The sequence below is a fragment of the Serinus canaria genome, chromosome 1A, assembly GCF_022539315.1.
Source record: "Serinus canaria isolate serCan28SL12 chromosome 1A, serCan2020, whole genome shotgun sequence".
NCBI lineage: Eukaryota > Metazoa > Chordata > Aves > Passeriformes > Fringillidae > Serinus > Serinus canaria.
This window is the reverse complement of record NC_066314.1, coordinates 34,303,411-34,325,857: the sequence shown is the minus strand read 5'-3', so window position 1 is coordinate 34,325,857 and position 22,447 is coordinate 34,303,411. Positions and strand designations below refer to the sequence as shown.

The 22,447-nt window shown below is 35.7% G+C and overlaps 1 protein-coding gene across 6 annotated transcripts in view; it reads right to left on the bottom strand.

The window, feature by feature from the left end:
* Window positions 1-22,447, bottom strand: part of CNOT2 (CCR4-NOT transcription complex subunit 2) — an 85,889-nt gene that overhangs the window by 5,410 nt on the left and 58,032 nt on the right. For 5 of the 6 annotated variants that reach the window (XM_050985629.1, XM_030238224.2, XM_050985622.1 and 2 more), the window contains 12 exons: window positions 18,510-18,576; window positions 15,041-15,188; window positions 14,257-14,439; window positions 11,789-11,868; window positions 10,522-10,647; window positions 7,887-8,011; window positions 6,266-6,386; window positions 5,991-6,147; window positions 4,187-4,248; window positions 4,041-4,090; window positions 3,153-3,253; window positions 2,478-2,622 (listed from right to left, as the gene is read on the bottom strand). In XM_050985629.1, the coding sequence (XP_050841586.1) occupies window positions 2,478-2,622; window positions 3,153-3,253; window positions 4,041-4,090; window positions 4,187-4,248; window positions 5,991-6,147; window positions 6,266-6,386; window positions 7,887-8,011; window positions 10,522-10,647; window positions 11,789-11,868; window positions 14,257-14,439; window positions 15,041-15,188; window positions 18,510-18,576 (1,365 nt within the window). The remainder of the gene's footprint in view (window positions 1-2,477; window positions 2,623-3,152; window positions 3,254-4,040; window positions 4,091-4,186; window positions 4,249-5,990; window positions 6,148-6,265; window positions 6,387-7,886; window positions 8,012-10,521; window positions 10,648-11,788; window positions 11,869-14,256; window positions 14,440-15,040; window positions 15,189-18,509; window positions 18,577-22,447) is intronic. The other variant, XM_050985651.1, reaches the window with a different exon arrangement.

Here is a 22,447-nt window from a genome sequence, read left to right as displayed (position 1 = left end):
CAATTATTACTGCGGCCTTCTAAGGAACTGATATTCCCAGCACCCACTAGTAATGAAACAGTTATAATAAGAGATTGCAATTTAGCACAATTCTTTCTTTTCCAGCTCCTTACAAATCTGATTTCCTGAAATATTTATTAATTACTTCTGCAATTGTTAGAAAAAAAATTACTTTGCTGTACTTTTCTTTGCATCCAAAGTAACACAGTGTACCAAATATTGCTGCTCTTGTTAGGGTGAGTCTGTATCAGTCTTCCTCGGAGGAAATGTTCACTACAGAAATTAATACCACAGGTAACATTACCATGGAATGCTAAGATCACATGACATGCAACTTAGTTCTTATTTATTCATCAAAGGTGAAAATGTCACAGAATTAATTCTAGTATGCAACTCATTTTCCATGCAACAAAAATATCAGTTTTCCCCAAAATTATTCTCTAGCTTCCTGTGACCAGTGCTCAGTTTGCCTGCTCAAAGAGAAATAAAAATTTCAAAATAATATTCCAGTTCAATTTTTTACATTGTGGAATACACAAGCCTGGAAGAAAAGATACTATTGCTTCTTACTAGCTATCAGTAGCTTCCAAAGGTAGGTTGGCAGAATTACTTTCAGCATGGAAATAAAAAGAAGATAATCTATGTAGATCTTCTAAAAAAACATTCAGTAGTGTTCCTGTCTCTCCATATCTCAGGAATGCCCAACAGGAGGATGGAGTGTACATCACTCAAGCACTGGATCCTGAGTTTCAGAATAATACTCAGGATTCCAAACAGAGACAATACTGTCTTAAAAAGTAACGGTAAGCATCAAATAGCAGCTGCATTCATTTACCACAGGTAGAAAAAGGAGACACTGAAGGGACTATTATTATTCTTATATGATAGGCACCATTTCCTCCTAGCAAAAACAAATGCTGTGTGTGCACACAAGCTAAAACCACAATTCCACTGATATGTGAAACTACATGAGGCTTGTTGCTCGTAAATGAACAGAACATGTTCATTTGACTCCAGAAAAGAAACCTATCCTTTCAAAAAATAATCACTTCCCCTCTGATGATCTTAGGCAATAATAAAATAGCTTTAAACCGTATCTTGGGGAACCTAAGGAAGTATACCGTGCAGTAAATTAGTAATTCAAGTAGAAACAAAGTTTCTTTTTGTTTGTGTTTTCTTTTTGAGGAGCGGAGCTTTTGTTTAGAAGCTTTGGAATTACTTTGCACTTAGGAAAAACCAAAAAAGCAGGGCTCACCATTAAAACTGTCAGTTACAGATTCCCGGGTTTTCCTGCAGCAGTAGAAAGTCAGCAGAGGTAAGGAGTCACACGTGTACTTGGACTAAAGAACCTCCTGTACCCTTCAGGGTAACTGGAATGTTAATTCCTGAGGTGACTTTGCACAAACTATGCAAAATTACTGGGTGGAGTGAGGGAGGAAATAAAAATATCATGTATCTAGTTAATGTCTCGATGCCAAATGGCTGTATAGACAGAGGAGGACACTGAGCTTTATTCTCTTTAAAACAGATGTTTATAAACACATCAAAAGACATGTAACTATTTCATGCAATGTTCCCTAATCTCCAAACGAAATGCCTTTTCAGCAAACAATTCATAAGTTGGGCTGCAGGTGAAAAGATTTCTTATTCTGTGAAATACCTAAGCATGTGGAACCACAAAATATAGTTACAACATGCTGGAATCACATCTACTGAGTTCAAGGCTTCAAGGTTAATCTGATTTGATCTGTTGTTTTGTAAAGAAGAGTGTGATACAGTATCTACAGATCGTCTGACATAAAACATTATTGACAGTATTAATGGACAGAATGGGACCAATAGATTATGGCAGTTAGGGAGGGAAAAAGCTATAGCTTTCTGATTATTTAATGCCTCTTGGTCTACACTATAGAAAACAAGCATCATGGAAATATGCCTCCTTAGAAGAAGTTATTTATTTCAAAGAACTCTGATTTTCAAACAACAGAGCATGGAATTCCCAAGTATGGTTAAGGAGAAATTGTACCCAAAAACCAAAAAAGCATTCCCTGCCCCCATCCAACATCCATTTTAAATTCTTAAGTGAGGTGTGGTAACATCCTATTTAATTTTCTAAAGCAAAGTAATAAAATGTTTGCAAGTAAAATTTCTAAAATGCCAAATAATGCTTTCCGTTCTTCAACTCTATGCTGTGGGAAGAGCTTTCAATCTTAACAAAACTCCTAAAAGAAGTCCTATGCCCTTCTACCTCCCAAAGAAAACTGGAAATAAGAGAGACAGCTCCTTATTTTCCACAAGCGAGCCAGTGTTTTGGACAACCTTTTTTCTCTCAGACATCAAAAATTAAGGTAATGAACCTAAATAGGAGAATAAAAAGTCAGAGATTTTTGTGAAGATTTTTGTGTCTTACTCATGCTGTTGTAAAAATACACTGCTGACAGTGTATTTAAAGTATCTACACAAAGGAAAAGAGATACCTTAGCTACTTTCCTCCAGTTAAGACAGTCAAAGAAGTAATATGTTCCCCTCTCGTACGTATTGGTTTTCATTGTTGGCTCCATGCCGGGTGCCCTCGTGATCCATACTCGTTCTTCTTTGTGGTATCTCCAATCCCGGTTAAATCTTTCATTTGTAATAGAAAGGAAAAATAATTCTTAGTGTTAGTTATCTGAAATTGACTTAAGAAACTTTAAAGGTTTCAATCAGAACTGCACAATGCATTCAAATCCCAAACAAAATTTCTACGACATGGTTAAACCTGTGATTTCACACCTCTTCCATACAGTTATTACACCTCAAACTAAAATACACAAGAAACTTCAAGTCTGGTAGGTTCTAACAGCAAACACTTTTCATGAGTATTTACTTGGTTCTTATTTGGTCGATGACAGGCAAGTTACACATTCAGTAATGACTGGCACCTGCCATTTTTTCCACAGTGCTTCATACAAAAAACTCTGTACAAAATGACACCAGGATTGGAGGAGGTATTTTAAAAAAAGCTTTACGCTTCAAGATTGACTAAGCTTCCTGCTTTCAATGTCTAACTTGTTTGGGTGTTCTGGTACTTGTTTTGTTTTTTTTTTAACACCTGCCATTTCACTATTGCAATAATCAACTCATATAAGACTGACAAAATAGTTTCAACGTACAGCTCTACTGCTGCTAATAGCTGTAATACATCTCCTCCATTCATGTAATAGAGATAAAACAGGAGATCTTCTCCATATCGGCCAAGTTTTATTGCAGCCAGCTGCAAAAGATTGAAGAAAATGAGGATGAAAAATCACAATAGATAAATGTTTTAAAACACACTACCCCACTTAAATAACATAAGAATACACACCCAGAACTTCCATCCTTCTATTCTAAGTGTGTTGAAAGAAAGGCTATTCTTATACAACATGAGTAATAATTATTAAACAATCAATTTTTCTCCAATTTTAGTTAACCTTTCCAAGTTAAAGGATACAATAGAAAAATACAGATGTAACAAACCAGCAAGACAGAATTTTCTCCGGTATCTGTGTATTCCCATCTACACATTTTATTTCAAAAATAAACTTCTGCATGAATTTGCACCCTTCACAGCCTATTAAGTAACACTACTAAAATTTCTTACACTATTTTTCAATGATCCCTTCCAACAGTTGAAAGAAAACATATCTCAAAAAATCCCTTTTCATGTAGATATGGAATGCAACAGATAAATGAGAACACAATTCTGATCTTCTGTCAAGAAGAAATACCTCAATTTAATTTGCCATTTGAATTATATCACAAAAAACTTCAACTTTACACAAAGGGCAAACTCTTAAAAACATGTTGTGTTTTTTAGCTATTCTTTTGCATGCCCATTCTTTTTTGCAAGATATAATGGGTGCTTGATGTGCCCCATCAGCCTGTGAACACTGCTTCTAGAAAGATTGAGGACATGCACAAAATGGACTGATTTTGAACATCTATCTGAAAGAAAATTTAGGAAATTACTGGTAATAAATGAACAAAAAATGCACACACACCCACACACATGTACTCACCTTATCCCTAATGTGAATGTTAGTTAAGTATTCAGATGGAACATGGAAGTCTAAAAAAGAATCGGAATTGATGTAACTATTAAGACATGTAAATGAATATAATTTGCAAATATTAATACTGAATTTAATTGTTATTTTTCTCTTACCTATGTCTTGAGGTCGACAAGGTGATGATGCCCATGGGGATGCAAATTTGGGATAAAGATTTCTGAAGAAAAAAGAAAAACAAATTTATAAAAATTAACCTCCAAACCAACCAACCAACCATCCCCTCCATAACCAATTTCACAAACCTAAGAGCTATATCACACAACCAATTCCCTAGCTGGGGTGAGAAGATAAAAGGAAACATTCCTAAAGTAGTTACATTTATTATTTTTCTTTTTAATATGCAGAGCAAGGTTGCATTTAAACTGCCATGGGAAACTACAGGGTCAAAATTTCCTTTTAAATCTATCTTTCCTTCAAGTTAGGTGCCAGAGGTCCCAACCTTTTTCAGGTATCCAGTGTTATCATGCAGAGTTTCAACTTAACTAGGAATAGTGTTCACAAGCCTGGTGGGTTCTGATTTATTAGCCTATGACTTTAAAGGGGAGGAAAAATTTGTACTGGCAGGTTGTTTTTTAAAACTAACCAGTAAAGATTTTACTCTTCTTCAAAACAGGAATTAGAAGGGAAAATTTAAGCCACTAGCAATATATACAAAATTCTAAAATTTTGTTTCTAAAAGAACATTTGTTGTGCAAAGTTTTTATGTCACACAGGTGTTTTTACCAACCAAACTACCACACAGGACAGAAACACTTGCCTTTTCATATGTGACATAGTTTCAGTTTTTCAAGCAATCCACAGAGCAAGGGAAGAATACTTAACATAAGGAAAGATGGCAGGCCAGACACCAAGGTCTGCATGGGCTGTTTGCAAAGCTTTTCTGCAGCATGAAGTAAAACCAGCTTTATAGTTTAGGAATTGTCTGCATCAAATGTTAGCTCCTATCCTCTCCATCTAAGAACCTAACTACAAATAATAAGGAACAATTTTTCCTGTGCTTTGATATCCACATTCATCACGCTTCCCTGATTACACGCAGCTCCATATAAATTTATGAAAGATGGAAACTATGTGTGTACCCTGTCTGGTCTTTGTTTTTTTTAATATATTATGTGCAAACCTTAAAATATATATATAGTACTCTGTCTATAACGCTAACACTGTATAAATCTGTGATAAAACAAAAAGGTGTGAGATTTTCAGCTGAAAGTCAGAACACCAGAAATTAATTTTTTCTCACAACTGCAGTCATCTCCAAGACACCAGTTTTGTCTAAACTGATCGGAGTTCCGTCAGTAATTAGTGTAAAAAGAAAGGCACCCTGGGTTGGCTGGTTATTCATCTCCCCTGACTAAAGCACTTCGTCTAGCATTCGTGCAGTCACTAACTACTTTTCTCCCCACTGCCTCTATAGCAAACCTAGATGACTAAACTATTTAGGTGTCTATTTAGACTATTTAGGTGAACTGCGTCACTGGAAATCAACTACTTTCATTTAAACTAATCTTCAGTGCAGCCCAACACTGCATGTGCTCTGTTCATCATTACACACTATATAAATCTAATTTATCCACAAACTGCTTTGAGTTAAGTGTAAATATCCCCAAGGAATATTATTATTAGAAAAGGAACGTATACATTACATTTATAAACAATATACTGTCAATTCCTTGGAAAAAGTCGTAAAGAAGTTAAGAGAATAAGCAAAGCCACTAGGTTTATTGAAAGCTTGCCCTGAAGCACAATTCTCTTTGTTATGAAAATTTTATTTTATTGTCATTACATTTTCAAATTTTATCTGGCAAACCAGCTTGTGGGTTTAATAGTCGAGTTAACAGACTATGAATGACAGCATAATGAAACCAAAAGTGAAGATAGGATTAAATCCTAGAAACTTACTCAGGAGAGTTGAGATTGAGACCTAGTGTTGTTAAATCACTGCCTAATGCAAGATGTACCATTCCTGGATCTGTCTCTGCTGCCCTGATGAATGTTAACAAGCCAATCATTCCAAACTGGTCCGTCACCATCCCTTGAGGAATGTTGGTAACCCGACCTGGGAAAGAAGAACAAATTAATATTCTCTTGTTAAGAAGTAGGAAGTGGAATCAACAAGGTAATCTAAATGACTGTCAAAACTTCTAAAGCAGAAAAAGTGGTGGAATGACACATACCATCAGGTAACACCTGGATCCCTTTTTTCTGCTGGTTGTTGTTTTGCGTAGTTGAACTTTTATCTCCAGGAAACTTGGGCCCATCTGTGCTGGATGATGTTTTGCCTGATGTACTCAAATTCTATTAAAGATAATTTGCAGAGTTGGTATGATGAAAAAAAGCCAAAATGGAAATACTTATTGACCTTATCTTTTCAGTCAAGCACTCTAAGCCAGTACATCAAGTCACTTCAATAAATGGCATCAAGCTGAAGCCCCTGAGTTCTGTTGATAAACCTTATGCCCTGTTTAACTATTATCCAAAGTATACCTGTCATAAAGAACTACTAATCATAGGCTAAAAGTCTGCAGTCTAAAAGAATAAATTCTTTTACACTCAAGTAGGAACACACAGTGAATATCCCAAGTGCCTGTGACTAAAGGTTCCTTTGGATCACCACATCATGGATATTCCCCATAGTCCTGCTCCTGAATAACACTCCATGACACAGTAACACTTAATACTCAAGCCAATTTCAGGTGCAAGCAACATACAATTGGCACATTTGCAGCTATCAGGAAAGACATAGAAACACTATGTCTGATATAAACAATATGCTGGACTGTGTCTGGCAAGAAACCAGACTATGCTCCAGGAATCTATCTACTGACAAAATATATTTGCCATATGTATAATTTCTAACTCTTTCATAGTCTTTATAACAAGTCTACAGTTATACAATTAACCACATTTACTCTCTCTCTCCTTACTACACACAGTATTAATCCTATCAGAACATTTTCCTCATGATAAAACTGCCCACGACACTTGGGGGCCAGACCTTCTCATGCCTCTCTTTTTGAGCAGTTCATTTTTTAGTTCTTACATGAGTTTGTTGTAGTCATGTCTACTACTTATTTACCAGTATTTATGGCACTGTTATTAACATATTTTTTTGCAGTTAGAAGAAATAAACCAATCAGAAACTAGAACATTTTGTCAAATCCTGTAGTAAAGTGTCCTCTGCCATTCACATTTTATTCACTGTTTGAATAAAATAGCATTTTTTTATTACAAGTTTTTCAGAGTAAACAATGAAGAAAAGCCCATAATCTTATGCTCTAAGCTGTATATCTAATGCACAATAATTATACAAATACTTAAGATATTATGTACCTCACTAGGCTATAATATAGTCATCAATGCTCTCTATTAAGAGAGTTTGTATCCCTCTGATTCCACATCTCCATTAAGCATTTCACCTCAAAGAGATATTGTACCACTTAAATTTTAAAGGACAGGACAACTTACAATGTGTAGATTACTACTACTGATGAGAGGCATCAGTAGCAAAAAGATGAGCTACAACTGACAGAAAATAAAATTACAAATTGTAAACTTAAAAAATATTAGCAGTTCTCAAAAGTAAGTTTTGACTCATCCAAGCAGGGTGACTGTTTAGACCAAAAACCTTACTGAGAAATTCCATTTTCATAATTACATTTTAAATGCTGCTTATACAAAATCTCTCATTAATTTAGAAGGGCAAAATTGAAAATCTCTTATTACAAATATAATCACTGACCATTTTAAAAAGATGTAAGAATAATAACAAAAAGAGAAGATTTAAGGTTTGCTTACAGATTTATTGTCATCATTACTCGATGTTGGATCTTTGTAGCTGGAGCCTGGTAATGCTGGAAAATCTTCATTGTGTATTGAAAAGTCCTGGGACTGCTCACTTGCTGGTTTTGTTACCATCCCAACTATCATCAAAATGAAAGCAAGAATATTATTAAATGACTGCTAAGTAAAAACTTTTCCTTCTGCTGATCTTGCTTACTGTCCATTTTCATTACGCGCAAGCTGTACAGCGATGACTTAAGAAACAGGTAAAGCAAAACAAAGCATATTCATTCAAAACATCCACACATATTAGACTAAAGCCTCTTATTTAAGTGTGAGCTGAGATACACTCTGGGTTAAATTCATAGGCACATCCACTGCACCTGTTTCACACATCTAAATAATCAAATAATCTTTACAGGCATTGTTCAAGCTGTATTTAGGTAAATCCACTGATAAGGATGTACTGCTTTTAGAAGTATAATACATTTTTTCTCCGTCCCCTAAGTGGATGAAGAATTTTTTTGCATAGTCTCTCCAGGAGCACAAATTCTCAAAGAACAACCAGCTAACTTGCAGCAGAATATGTTAACAACTAAATACTTGTCTGTGACATGAAAGTGACTCCTACTTTCAGTACAAAAACTGAAAACATTTAGCCTGCAACTCTCAGTGCTCTGAACCTAACTTAAAAAAACAGCAGCCCAGTCATTGGTACATGGATTCTGACAACTGAACAGGTACTTTTTTTAATGCCAGTTCAAACCAAACCAAACAAGCCACCACACCACACACCCAAGGGTGATTAGACTTTGCTGAGACATATTACAGTGATTTGGTTGCAAAAGACACTGCACTAGAAGAACAGAAGACAGAAGGAAGTCTAGGTCCTGGTTTTTGAAGATTCTAAGTAGATGGATAGGACTAAAATGGTTCAGTAGATGACAACACATGACTTTCTTCAGTGTTCTGGAATTAGAGATCAAAGTTTCTTTAAGGAAAAAAACCAACATTGAGTTAATCTTGTTTCTGCTGTTCAGCCTTTTCATCCAGAGTTATTACAATTTCTTCCACTGAATGAATAAAATTGATAATGAATTAACTTTAATGGATATTCTTATTCAATCTAAAAGTTATTTGAAGTACAATTTTCCTGAATAATTAAGCATGAGGAAAGTAGGTCTCTGCTCTGTTTTGAGCTTGCTCTTTCTTGTCCACAACCAAAAGCGCTCTCTACATTTTGTGCTGGAAGACAACATCCAAAATATTTCACATTTTCATTTTTTGACTGTTTCTACCTCCAAACACATCTGCTGCACTAAGCAGATGCTCAGGGTAGCTCTTTAGAGAACTTTATTTCATGGTTTATCATGCAGTCATGCAAACAGCTATGCTAGCACCAAAACGGGGAAATGGTGTAAGCAAAAGAGCAATTACAGATATTTTTATGCTGCAGTGCTGTTTAATACTGAATTCAAGCTCTGTGCTAGAAGTACATCTGTGTGGATCTCCCTCCTATCTTCTATCAATTTTTCACATGCTGTCTTCTTTTTCCACAGTTGGAACTAGATTGTCCTTAGGGTTCCTTCCAACCCAAGCCATTTTATGTTGGACAAAATCTTACATAAGCCTCAAGCTGTACTAAGTATCCATTCATGCTTGGTTTTGAGTGTCTTTATCTGGGGAAGTCACTTTTTTCCCATGTTTAACAATTCAGTTTAACTTGTTTAACTCTTTCTGACAGCTACCTTATGCAGAGGGCCCTGGTTATGCCAAATCCATGAGGCTCCTTTCTCTTGATAATGTGGTATCTCTTTTGTCCAACTGAAGTTGGACCTATCTCTGAAAAACACTAGTGTTTTATAGTCAGAAAACACTAGGTTATTTTTGGTTCAAAATCTGACAAGTGTCACAAAAATAACTTAGGGTTATAAAAGCAACTTTTCACAAGAGCTGATGCAACATGCGTAACAAAATCTACTAAAGCAGTAACAAAAAGAAAGTTTTGTACCTCACACTAAGCTTACCTGAATTTTTTCAAGACCCAAATAGTAAGATTTGTATCCACCTAAAGGTTTTTCCTTTTATTATTTTTTAACCTGTACAGCAAGAATTATATGACACACACTTGGAATCTGAGTGATAATAATTGATGCTTACAGGTTATTTTTTGAAATCTGATGTTCATCACAAGGGTGACACTGAACAGTACAACACCAAATACTATCAAACAAACAGTGAAAGTTTACAGTACATTTAGAGCTTATGACTTTTTACACAGTAACACCTCTACTAATAAAACACTATTCCTGCAATTTGCTACTCAGACATCAACAGCTCTTGTCTACATGTAATTTGAATAAAACCTATCGCCTAAGAAATTTCCAGTGTGAGCAGCCTCAGAGCAATCATACAATACAGACCAAAACCCCCAACAATCCCTACTGACAGTAAAACTAAAACACATGTGTTCTAATACTTATGGAAGGGAGTCTCCAATCACAGGTATCAATTATTCATTTTTAAAATGAGTCTTAGCAGCCCACCTGTCTGGCATTTTTGAAAAGACTGTCTATTGTCTTATGAACAGCGACAGGTGAATCAAGCAAATTTCATTTCATTCAAAGAGCTTTCAAAAGTATGGTCTTACCATAGGGTGCCCTTCCAGCTAAAGGGTTTATTAATGGAGTTGGATTGCCACTTCCTTCCCTTCTGTTTCTGTCTGCTAGTGCTGGAAAATCTGAGAGGTCCAGTCCTGTCACATTTTCACTTCCATCTACAATAAAAACAGGTATTTTTAACTCCCTTATGTATTTTTGTCAGACTTCATTATGAGCAAGATAACTGTGGGACATATTTTGTTTCAAGTTGATCTTTTTTCTCATTCAGTAATTTTTACATATAACTACACCCTTTGTGTTACAAGACTACCCTAAAGAGCATCAGTATGTTTGAAGTTTGCTTTCAAATGACAGACAGTAGCATTTAGTAAAGTCTACTCCTCTTGAATTAAAGTCTGTACACATAAAATACAGGCAAACTATCAAAATTTCACTTCTAGAATAGGTATTTAAATTTGTTTTAAATCTGAAGAATTATCAAGAAGAACTTTGAGAGAATAACCCATATTAGCAGCAGCATCAAAGAGCTCTATTGTCCTTAGATAAGGTAAGATAAGCTGAAGCAGCTGAAAAGCCAATGCAGTGCAAGTTACATGGGAACACTTTTTGATTTGCAGCAGGAAGTGCTACAGAGGTGAGGCCAGAGCTGCAGCTCTATAAAAATGTCATAATGTCCTAGGGAATGCCCAAAGCATTCCACTCTTGTGACATCACCGGCACCTCAGGTTGCTTCATATACACAGCCACGTACAGAAACAACAGCACAAATAAATCTAAATAATTTACAGATGAAGGTATTTTCACCTCTCTAGTTCATTAAATTCAGGTGAAGAAGTAATTCCCAGATAAAAATCACAACTTAAACAACTGACTGAAAGGATTACATGATAAACCAGCTGTTCCAAAGGAGTTTTGAGATTTTTAAAAAAATGCTTTCCCACTGCTTTTACATACCTAATGTTTTCATAGAACATGGATAAATCTTCTCCAATATCTTTTTCAAGTTCAAGATCTGCTTTACATTTCTAACTGAAAAAGTATAATCTATAGGCACGTGACGTACAGCAAATATACTACAGAACTACTTTTACTTTGTCTTCAAAAGTATTAAAATCCAGTGCTATAAAGCAGTACCATGTACCTAGCACTGCTTTTGGAGCAGTGTTTCTATGGAACATCAGAAAATTTTTAGAAAGTTGCACTGCAACAGAACAAAGTATTATTAATTAGACTTATTTAAAAAAAAAAAACCACTCTGCTGTAGTTTAAGGTCAACATTAGAGAGAGCAAACTCACCTGTTCCATTAAAAATGTTACTTGATAAGGAGTTATTCATTCCAAATGCCTGATTTCTGTTCATCCCAAATCCAGACATACTGTGAAAAAAATCCAGGAAGTCAGACAAAAGGATATATATACTTTGTATTTCTAGTGGAAGATATTAAGGGGAGAAAAAAACGGATATTATTTCTAGCCTAAGCAACCCATATTAGACTAAACTTGGTTTTTAATTAATTATTTTCTCAAAACACTGAGCAGCAGCATCAGGCACTGCTCAATCGGGTCAACTGGAATAACTTCAAAATAGTTTAGTTTTTTAATAGCCATTGTGTATTAAAACATCTCTCAACAAACAAGTTATGACTAACATGATCACTACTCAATAATTTCATATACAAAAATGAAACAGCATTAAATGCAGCAGTTAAAAGTCAGGCTGCATTCCATTCTTGGGCAGGTGGGAAGCTTGATCATGAAAAAGACCAAGTTAGTCATGACTCATTTATAAGCTGAACAGTTCTGGTGTTCAATCATGACCATGTACACATGGCGTTACTGAGAGCAGAGGGATGGTCTCTGTCATACAAGGACATGAGCTAAAGGTTCATATAGTCAGGCAAAATCATTTGAAAACATCTATGTCTAATGTAGGACTACTGTGGCTGCACAGACAGCTTCACAAATAATCCCTTTCATCCTGTCGAGAAGCCCAAAGGCAGGCCCCCTGCTGAGTGAAATTCTGAATGTCTGCCCTGTGGGAACTCACAACATCCACTTCTCCCTGTAACAGGACAGAAGCTGGTATTTTGGGAGTTTCCATAAATAAAAATATGAAAAGGTTCCCTAGTGGAAATTTTACCTATGCAAACTTTTTACAGTTACAAATCTGAAGCATTTAACTCTAATTTGAAACACCTTCAAATGCTTCATGTTCAAAAACCTAGCCTAAAAATTTTCATTGCTCCACCTAAGCAACTACTCAGAAAATGCTTCCTGAAAGTCACATAATTCGTGCACCTGACAAGCAAATGCCATAAATTCTTTCCCCCATGAGTAATTTCAAAATTTTGCTGAACAACTTAATTAGCTATTGGATATGTACACTACTATACTTCCATAGGTTAATAAGCTGTGGAATAAGAGCCAGTCATTGTTTCAGAGATATTTCCTTTTCAATTTGTAAAACTTGTAGCTTATTGAAAGTGAGCAATGTAAACAGTAAAAGATAAGCATTTTACTTCAAAAGTTTCTACACACAGGGATTTCATTATCTACAGCTACCTACAGCTGAATAATACTTGAACAGTACTTTGTATGCATGTATCTATCCAATATCATTGCCCACTGCACATAGAGTTTTTAAATACATTTTTATTTCATCTGTTTGTGATCTCAAATTTCAAAAATACTTTAGAATATATTATCTTTTTAAATTATCAGCTCTACTTGCCACTAGACAGGACAGAAAAGGCAAATTTTGTGTAATCAGAGGTAAAATACAAAGTCTTTTCATGCTCCAGGACCACAAACTGCTATTATGGGATCACAATTTGCTGTGCTTGAGAACAGTATCTGTATGTCTACATCAATGTGAAACTACAAAACAAAACAATCTGATTAAATTTCAGATAACTGTGTCATTCGTCTTCACTTTCCTTTATCTATTTTGTAAAATACTAGATGGGGTTAGAGGCGGCACCTGACCACCATGAGCTTGTTTATGCTCCATCTAAGAGTCACTCCTCTAAGTAAGGGCCTGAAGGAAGAAAAAGGACTTAACTGGGAGCACAGAGATCATGAGGTAATAGAGCCGAGATTTAAAAGCAGGCAGCCGTGCTAAGCTGTGACTAAACACATTAAATAATTCGAACTAAGACAGTGCTTACTACAAGTTTATTAATATGAAAGAAGCATAAACAGAGCACTGTAACACAGTTAAGGCCTAATGATTTGTGATGTTAGTATCCTGCCCAGAGTTAGAAAAAGAGAAAAAGCTATTGAGAAACTTTCGGCATCTTCCAAATGAGCACTAAATCCTTAAACGAATGGCAAGCCACTATTTTCTGTATCATTCCAGAATTTAAAGAAGTTAAATACCAGTGTGTCTGAATCAGTTTACTTTCCTTCTAGAATAACTATCATGTTTTTAATTTTGTGTTTCTTCTTCCCAAAGTCCTAGATGAACAATTTTAAAACAGATCCATATGCTGAAAATTCAAGGTATGTTTCAAAAATAACCTTGGGAATATGTGAAAAACATCACATACTTTAAAGTGGATGCAGGAGAAATTCAATAGTCAGAAAGAGAATTTAGCTTAAAGGCCTCAAAGACCTTACAAGAATATTACAAGGAGCTTCAAAGTTTATTGCCCAGACATGAGTACATGACACAGGTTTCAAGATTTATTCTAATGGATAAAAATTATGTTTCCAGAGCAGCATGTCTCTGGCCGTACAGGGATGGTCCAATTCAAGAGTCTTACCTGTTCACAGTAAAAGGCTGTCGAGAGGGTTGCTGCTTTGGCATACATATTATGCTTGGAGAGCTTCTGTTAGGGCTGCCTAACCCTGAACTGCTCATGCTGTTTGTCCTGCTGGGAATTCCAATGCCCTGACCAACCTGGGAGTGGTTCATCATATTCCTAGGATTCATAGGCAATATCCCCCTGAAAAAGAAAAACCGTCCAGAGAGATGAATCTGTACAACAGTATTTGGCTCCTCATTTAGATTACTAATGCAGGATGGACTCCAAGCTGTTGCAACTTAATTTGTGCTTAGCGACCAGACACTGTGTTTGGATTACTCTCTATAATTAGTGCAGTTCTGGATTTCTTCAGAAATACCAAATGACCTATTACATGCTAATCAAGTCCTTCATCAGGTTCAGATAAATATTAAAGTATTATACATATGAAAAGGTGTTACAGTTCTTTTCTAATGAGAACTTCAGACCTACTATCTTTATTCTCATGCAGTCTATGACACCATAGCAAAATTTTAACTGTACAATCAAATAACTACCTCTTACATTCTGAAGCAGAATTTGCCAGCAATTTGTCTTTTACATACAAAAATAAAATACTGTCTTACAGTAAACCCTTACTTTTTTAAGGTATTATTTCCCTAACCTAGGAAGTGGTCCATAGAAACTACTTTTCTTCTTTTTTAATTTATCAGACTGTAAAGTATGAGGCAAAATATGCAGAACATTTAACAAGAGCTCTGCAGAAAGACACAATGGCAGAAATACCACTATTGATAAATACCTGCTCGGAGATGGAGGCGTGTGAAGTGACATTGTTGGTACCCCTGTTGTTGGCGTTACGTGGCTCGGTAACTGAGTGCCTTGTGATAAGCTGCGATTTAACTGAGGGGTATTGTTGCTCATTCCCCTCATTGGAAGGCCTAGTGCACCTATTGAAAAAAAATTCAGAGGGGTGGAGATACAGAGCAATCAGGAACAAGGTCTTCTCCATCAGGTATAGATGGAAACAATTTATGCTGATAACGTACAAAAAAAGTGTCAAGACTGAAGGAAAGTGCAGTGTAGAAACTAAGTCCTTATTTGGATAGAAGAAACTCAACTATCAAATTTAGGCCCATATCTGTTAAACTTTGGAAAGGCTCTTTGAAGAATTTCTCTGAAGTCACTGACAAAATTTTGTTTCTTTTGAGACATATACTGTAGATGAAGGATTGAATTTTGAGTTTTTCAATAAGGACATCAAAATCTACAATTTATCTCAGAAGAAGGCAGCATTTTAGGAAAATCAGTAACTGCACTCAAGAAATATGCTAATTACTTCTGAATAAACAAGTATGTATTTAACCAGTATTTAGAACACTGATTTGTCTTGCTAAAAATTAAGCAAATCTCTGATAAGAAAATGAAAGTGGATGGATCTTTAATTAACAATAACACTGTTTTTAGGACAACAAAAGCAACATTTGAGGCCAATTCTCTCTTTAGAGTTTAAGTTGCTTCTTAATGGCAACAGTACTTCAGTGTCTGTGATCAAGTTTGACCTTATCAGAAAAGAAAGCAAGCAGAATTTTAACAGCCCTCTTTCAGCATTTAAAAACATACAGACTGTGTAGAAAATACTTTTGACCACATTGTTAAAACCAAACAACTGTGTGTGACAGAATAAAGCAAGCACTTCAGTGAGGTAAAAAATTAAATTACTTCACCTGAGAACAGCAGAAAATAACTAGTTACTGCCCTGTTTCAAAATGTCCAAAAGTTTCATTAAGTTTTTCATCATTCTCACATCACTTTTCTGTGTTTAAGAAGTTTCAGAATTATGTTCAAAGACAATAAAAAGTCATTTAGTGCAATGTGGCAATAATAACTTAGCATACAAAAAATGATGGCTGTGACAGTTCCTATTGCTTTGGCATAAGGCTGCTGAGGCAGACTGACAGAACTCAAAACCTTATCTTGCAGACCAAACAAAAGAAAATTCTGATGGATCAGCACTCTCCCATGGTAGAATACCCCAGCAGAAGAGCTGAATATGCCAATGTATAAAGTGGTTAAATACTAAGAATGCAAAGAACAGACACAGCATATGCTCAAATTATTATCATGGACAAGGTCTGAAGAAATCTCCCAGTCATTCAGCTTTTACACTATAAGAACTGCAGTCTGTGTTCTACCCTACAATTTGCAAATACAGGGAGTTTGCAATAAAACTCAAGTGTGTAACACTCAGATTTATCTCTATACATTCAGATTAAGAGGTAGTGTGTCTTGCTATAATAAGCATCCTAACATTTCATTAAATGTTGATTACATCAAACTGCTCACTGTAAATATTTTGGCAATTTCCTGCATCAGAATAATTTCAATGAGCATAAATATGTATTATAAATAATATTTTATGTTGATTAACAATTACATGGGATTTTAAAAATAAAATGGTAAAGAAAAAATACGTACACTTCCAAACTAGATACAGCACACCAAAAGACACAATTAGGATATTCAACCGAATTTTGTGCAAGCATGTGTTTTAGCAAAGCCACTTTTAGACTGATGGTTATTTCTTCTTATTGGCTTTCTTTAAGCTAGATTTTTTTACGGATGAGGGTTGTTACAGTGAAGTAGAATCATATTTCCAGCAAGGAGGGGCAGTTGAAATAATCACTGTAAGAATAAAAATAAAACCAAAGCCCTTTTTTCTTACACTTTCATTTTTCCAGTTTTCTAACTGAGACAAGATCTATATGGGTTATGCTGGAGGCAGACCAATGAAATGGCAGATTTCCTTCCTACTGGTCAAGTTTAGGTGACATTGATGCTGTAATATGATATCTTGCTTAATGACTGACAGCTACCAATCTTTAAAAGTGCATAGGCACTATCAGCGTAACTATGACTTCAACAAAAAGGTTTCTTGCCCCTTTTTCTCAAGATCTGGTAGAAACTGACACCTGATAAAATTTACTTTCAAGGCTGTAGGCATGTATGTCTCCATATTACAGATATTACATCCTAGGCACAGCAACCAACTGAATGAAAAACCAAGCTGATAAAAAAGATGACCTCTAAAAATAAACAACAAATGACTGTGACAAACAGAATGAATAAACTTTTTCAGTATCAGTACACAGTAAAGTCTGAAAGGTTCAACAGTGCCAGAATCAGCACCTAAAAGACAAGAGCCAAACATGACTCTCAGAACTGGCTAGAAGCTGCTCATATAAATCTCAGTAGCATAAAATGGCAGTTTCTATTACAGGGTCACTCTTCAACAACCACTGAGATAGGGGAAAAAACCTTCCAAAAAACCAACGCCGCCAAAAAACAAACAAAAAAACCAAAATGCCACTGTGTTTTTTAAACCATTTGAAAAAAGCCGAAAGAAGTTGTGAAGGCCATGCATCCGGCAAACAAAGCTTTTAGTTTGTCTAGATAAAAAAGTTCAGACTCTCTAAAGTACTCTGAAGACACTTCTTCTTGGAATTTGAGTCAGATGCACTTAGCAAGACAGCAAAAAACATTTAAAAGCATACAGTGACACAGGAGAGATGACATTTGCAACCGGTTTCACTTGTGGAATGGTATCTAACTCAGATATTCTGAGACACTGCCTGAGTGCACCTCTCAGCTACCAAGAGGTTCAGTTCTCAATGCTGGCCCTAAGTTAGGTGGTCCTTGAGGCAGCATTACACCGTGACTGTCGCTCTATAGCTCTGCTATTGCAACGGTGCCCATATGAGTGGCAGACACATGACATGGTCAAGGAAAGAAAAAAACAGTGATACAGAAAGCAATAATCTTAATGGCATGGCTCTTTGCCAAATGTAAGTTGCCAAGCATGTACACAAGATTTACTGTGCTCCTGTAGAGCATGAAATACTAGTTATATTTACGGTATAATTTCCTTCTATTCCTTACATAGTTTTCTGAACTAGGCTCATTTTGGCTCAGCTTTCTTTCTTTATATCTTCCTTCAGAGAGTCTGTTAAATCACAGAAATTTTTTACAGTATGATTACATTTTGATATTTAGCAGTTATAAAGTGACAATATGATATTTTGCACACAAAACACTGCAAAAATGTATACTAAACAAAGCAAAAATGTATCTTGAAATAATTGTATGTAAAGGAGACATACTGTCATTTTTACACAACCACCAGAAAACAAAGCCATCTGCATGTTCCAGAGTGTCAAACTGTAATATATTTAGCTCAAAATAAACATATTATTAATAAAAATAATTCTTACTTTGTTGCCCGTATAAACTTGCCCCAAACTGAGACAGCTGACCTGATGTTGATGGTGATGCCAGCATCTAAAATATAAGAAGAATAAGAGGTTATTAAAGACATAAAAATATTGTGTTATCTTGCTCTGGAAGTTGACAACACCATGTTACGCCAAGAAAATCAAAACAACTGAAAACTCGTTCAAAGTCCTGAAAAAATTTAGAAACTCCCCAAAATATCTGCACCGTATATTACACATCAACAAAAATTTATGACTTTACCTGTATAAACACAAATTTTACCTGCAACAAAGAGCACAGAAGGTCTAAAGGCTTTCAGGTTTTCTACCCATGCAGCCAGAAGACCCATCGCTACAGAAAAAAGAAATACTCATTTACTTAAATCAGAGGTCTTTTTCCTCTTCAAAACATGCCTCATACAACCAAATCCTTTCTGGCTCAACAAATGAGAGTTTCATATTATCATTTACAAAATTATTGGCTAGCAGCAGGTATATAAGAACAGATATGAACTTCAGGTAAGATTCTAATGTTAAAATTATAATATATTGCCCTAAGAGCTGGCTTCATGCTTGTACATGAAGAGGACCTACAAATGTCAGAAGCAATATTTCCTGCCCTATCATGCTCACTTTAGAGAAATCACGCATTACCAAGAAAGAAGGCAACTAATGCAGGCACCTGACACCAGATTTCCAGCCATTGTTCTAAGAGGAAAAGAATAAACTGTTCTCCATGCTTCCAGAGAAATGTAAATTATTAATAACTTTGAGAAACAGGACATATACCCTAAACACTAGGGAAAAAAAACCCTTTGTAATCTTAAGGGAAGTTAAAACATTGGAACATCCATCCATCCATCCCTGTTTTTGTTGATTAGCTGTTCACCAACACTAGATACAGCTGACTGTCCCCCAGTAGCAAGAAGAGTTATTAGTTGACCTAATCCCTCTGTCCACAAAAGAACATGCTATTTCTACTTAGTAACACACGGACAAATAGCTGCTTGTTTACTGAATTAGTCTGGACTTAGACTAAATTTCACGATGGTTTCAAGGAAAGAAATGTCTGGATTCTTAGACATAAGGCAATTTCAAGATTCAAATTTCAATTTGAAAGAATTCAAATCAAAATAACTTTACTGTGATAACCTGCAAATTGCTTTGTTGATATTATCTAGGCAGATGTACAATTCAAATAAACTTTATAAACCAATCTGCTAGTTGTCTATACTGGGGCCAAATCCAGATGGTAGAAATGAGAAAGAAGACAGGCAGGGTAAGTCACTAAGTATCAAAAGTAGCATTCATATCTGTAAGTCACAAAGTATGGGTTTTTTGCATATATACAGAAGACATAATAAAAGAAATTACAGCAGGCAATTACCACAGACCATCAGAAAATATATCAGAACCTAACTCAGCATACATTCTATTCACATATATTGAGAACAAAGTGCGGGTATTTGATAGTGAGCAACTACAGGAACAAACATGCACACTAGCATACAAAGAGGTTGGAAATAGCAAGAGATCTTTCTCAGTGAAGAAATCACTGTGAACAAAAACCCACTTTAAGTGACCCCCAGTGGCTTGAGCTTAGCATTCATATAACCAGGTTCAGAGGCCATATCTGCACCCACAAGTGATGCAGACAGAGGGAAATACATTTGTAAAAAAAGAAGTTGGTTCTGGGGGCCTACCAGCTGCGGTATGCTTTCCTGAACTAAAGCACTTGATGACATGGACTAGATGTCCATTAGTGAGCGGCACATGTCTGATGCAGTGCTGCAGCATCTCTTCCAACCCGTTTTTATTCAGAAGGAATAAAATTCACTCACACTAATATCCCTCTGCAACACAAAACAAAGCATGCTGAAGTAGGACACTTGGGAGACAAGATTTCAAAAGCACACTTCCCCCCCACCCCAAGTTAACAAACAGATGTTCATTAAACACTGATAAAACAAGCTGACACAGTAGTTTTTAAGAAAGGAAAGACAAAGTAAAATTGTGAGGTTAAAAAAACAACATTCAAGATTGACAAGCTGGAAAATCCTAGAACGTGTTGCAAGGTGTGAAAAATTGTAGTTCTATAGGGAAAAAAATGAGAGGCAGAAAATCATAAGACACCTTCTGAGACAATGATAAAGGCACACAAGTTCAAAAATAAAAGTCAACACACCAGACACTGAGCTAGAAACATCAGTCAGAAAGTACTACCAGCTTTAGGAGAGATAAGCAAAACAGTCAAGCCAAAAAGGAATATCCCATAAGCACAGCTGCTCAGGGAATTAAAAAATTGCTGTGGTGGCATGTGATGTAATAAGCAGAAGATGGTACAGACCTCAGCATAAATTCTTTTATTTACAACGTTAATTTGGAGTAAATCACCCCAATAATTAGAAAACCCCTAAGAGGCAACAGATTACTTTAAAGAGAGAAAAAAGAATCCCACCTCTTGTACTATGAGTACTACTTGGTTTTTAAAATTCAATTAAAAGCAATAGCAAATAATATTTATTGAACACTGCTTATTAGAAAGAGGATTTGCTTTTGAAAGATTGCAAAGTAGGTCACATCTATTGTGCCACTTACTTTTACATGAAAAGTTAATTGCAAAATGACTTGTAGAGAAGCCTTTATAGAAAATCATAATAAAGGCCAAGTGTTGAATTCAGTAAGTCTGATAATTTAATGTCATAACATACTTAGAACATCAAAGATAACAAGGCTCAAGAAATAAATCAATAAAAAATCCTGTGGATCTGTTCCAGGCAGATTAAATGGAGCACTTCTCAAATCTTACAGACCAGGAATACGCTGTATGGATATCTCACTTATTTAATCTCTACTTTATTCAACATCTTTTTCTGTCACATCTAAGTAAGGAACAGTTTAAAACTGTCTTGGTTTTTTATTATTTCCATACAATTTAGATCAGCAACAAGAATTAAATTCAGCAAAACTTTAACTTCTATTACCAGAACCTTGACTTGCATTCAAAGCCTCTGAGTCACTATTATAGTCTACTCAAGCTTGGTCCAGCAAAGATAATGAAGATTCAAGATGAATGGTATTAGTAGTACCAAAAACATTTCTTCTGGCATTTTGCAATCATTATTTCATCTGACTGGGCTACTTGCTACACAACACAGAATATATAACAACTCTCTTAAGAGCATACTTGCAACTGTGACTGGAAGTCACTTGAATTTCTTTTTGTCTACAACAGCCAAAAGTCATAACCTTAATAAAAACCAAAGCAGATTAGCCTTAAGGTGACTAAAGCCTCTTCCAGTTGCTAAGACCTATTAAGCTTTACCCAATTATGTTAGAATATTAGGGAAAAACCACTCGAATTATAGTTGCAACAACCTAAATCAATTTGTCAGTGGTTAACAGCCACAAAACCCAGCATGGGATTTCTGCTTCTATTTCAAACTTGCAACACTGAACTAGGCAGAGTTTTTTTTCTATTAGCTTTCCCAATGTTGTTATTATGAGACAGAGGAGGCCTATGACTTGCCTCTCCCATGGTACAGGGGGACTACTGAGCAAAAAGACCTTGTGTAACATGAAGGCTGCACTGTATTTTGCCAGGGTACAGGAAAGACCAACACTCAGTACTGGCAGGCTGAAAGACTGAGTTCATGACACTCGAGACATGGACATCATTTTACTCATGAGTCTCAAACAGTGACAGTGCAATTTTGATCATGGAAGATTATGAATCTAAACTCAAACCAACTGATGATCCAAGCAGATCAATTTTGCTGGACTGGTCCACACCAAGAATCAATAAGCTGCAAGGGGCTATCTGACAATTTTGTATCCCTAGTGCTGAGAGATTTATCTGCTTTCATTACTCTTGATCAGTTTATGGCAGTAAATTCATTTGAGAGTGTCAACAAATCTAAAAAAAAAAAAAAAAAAAA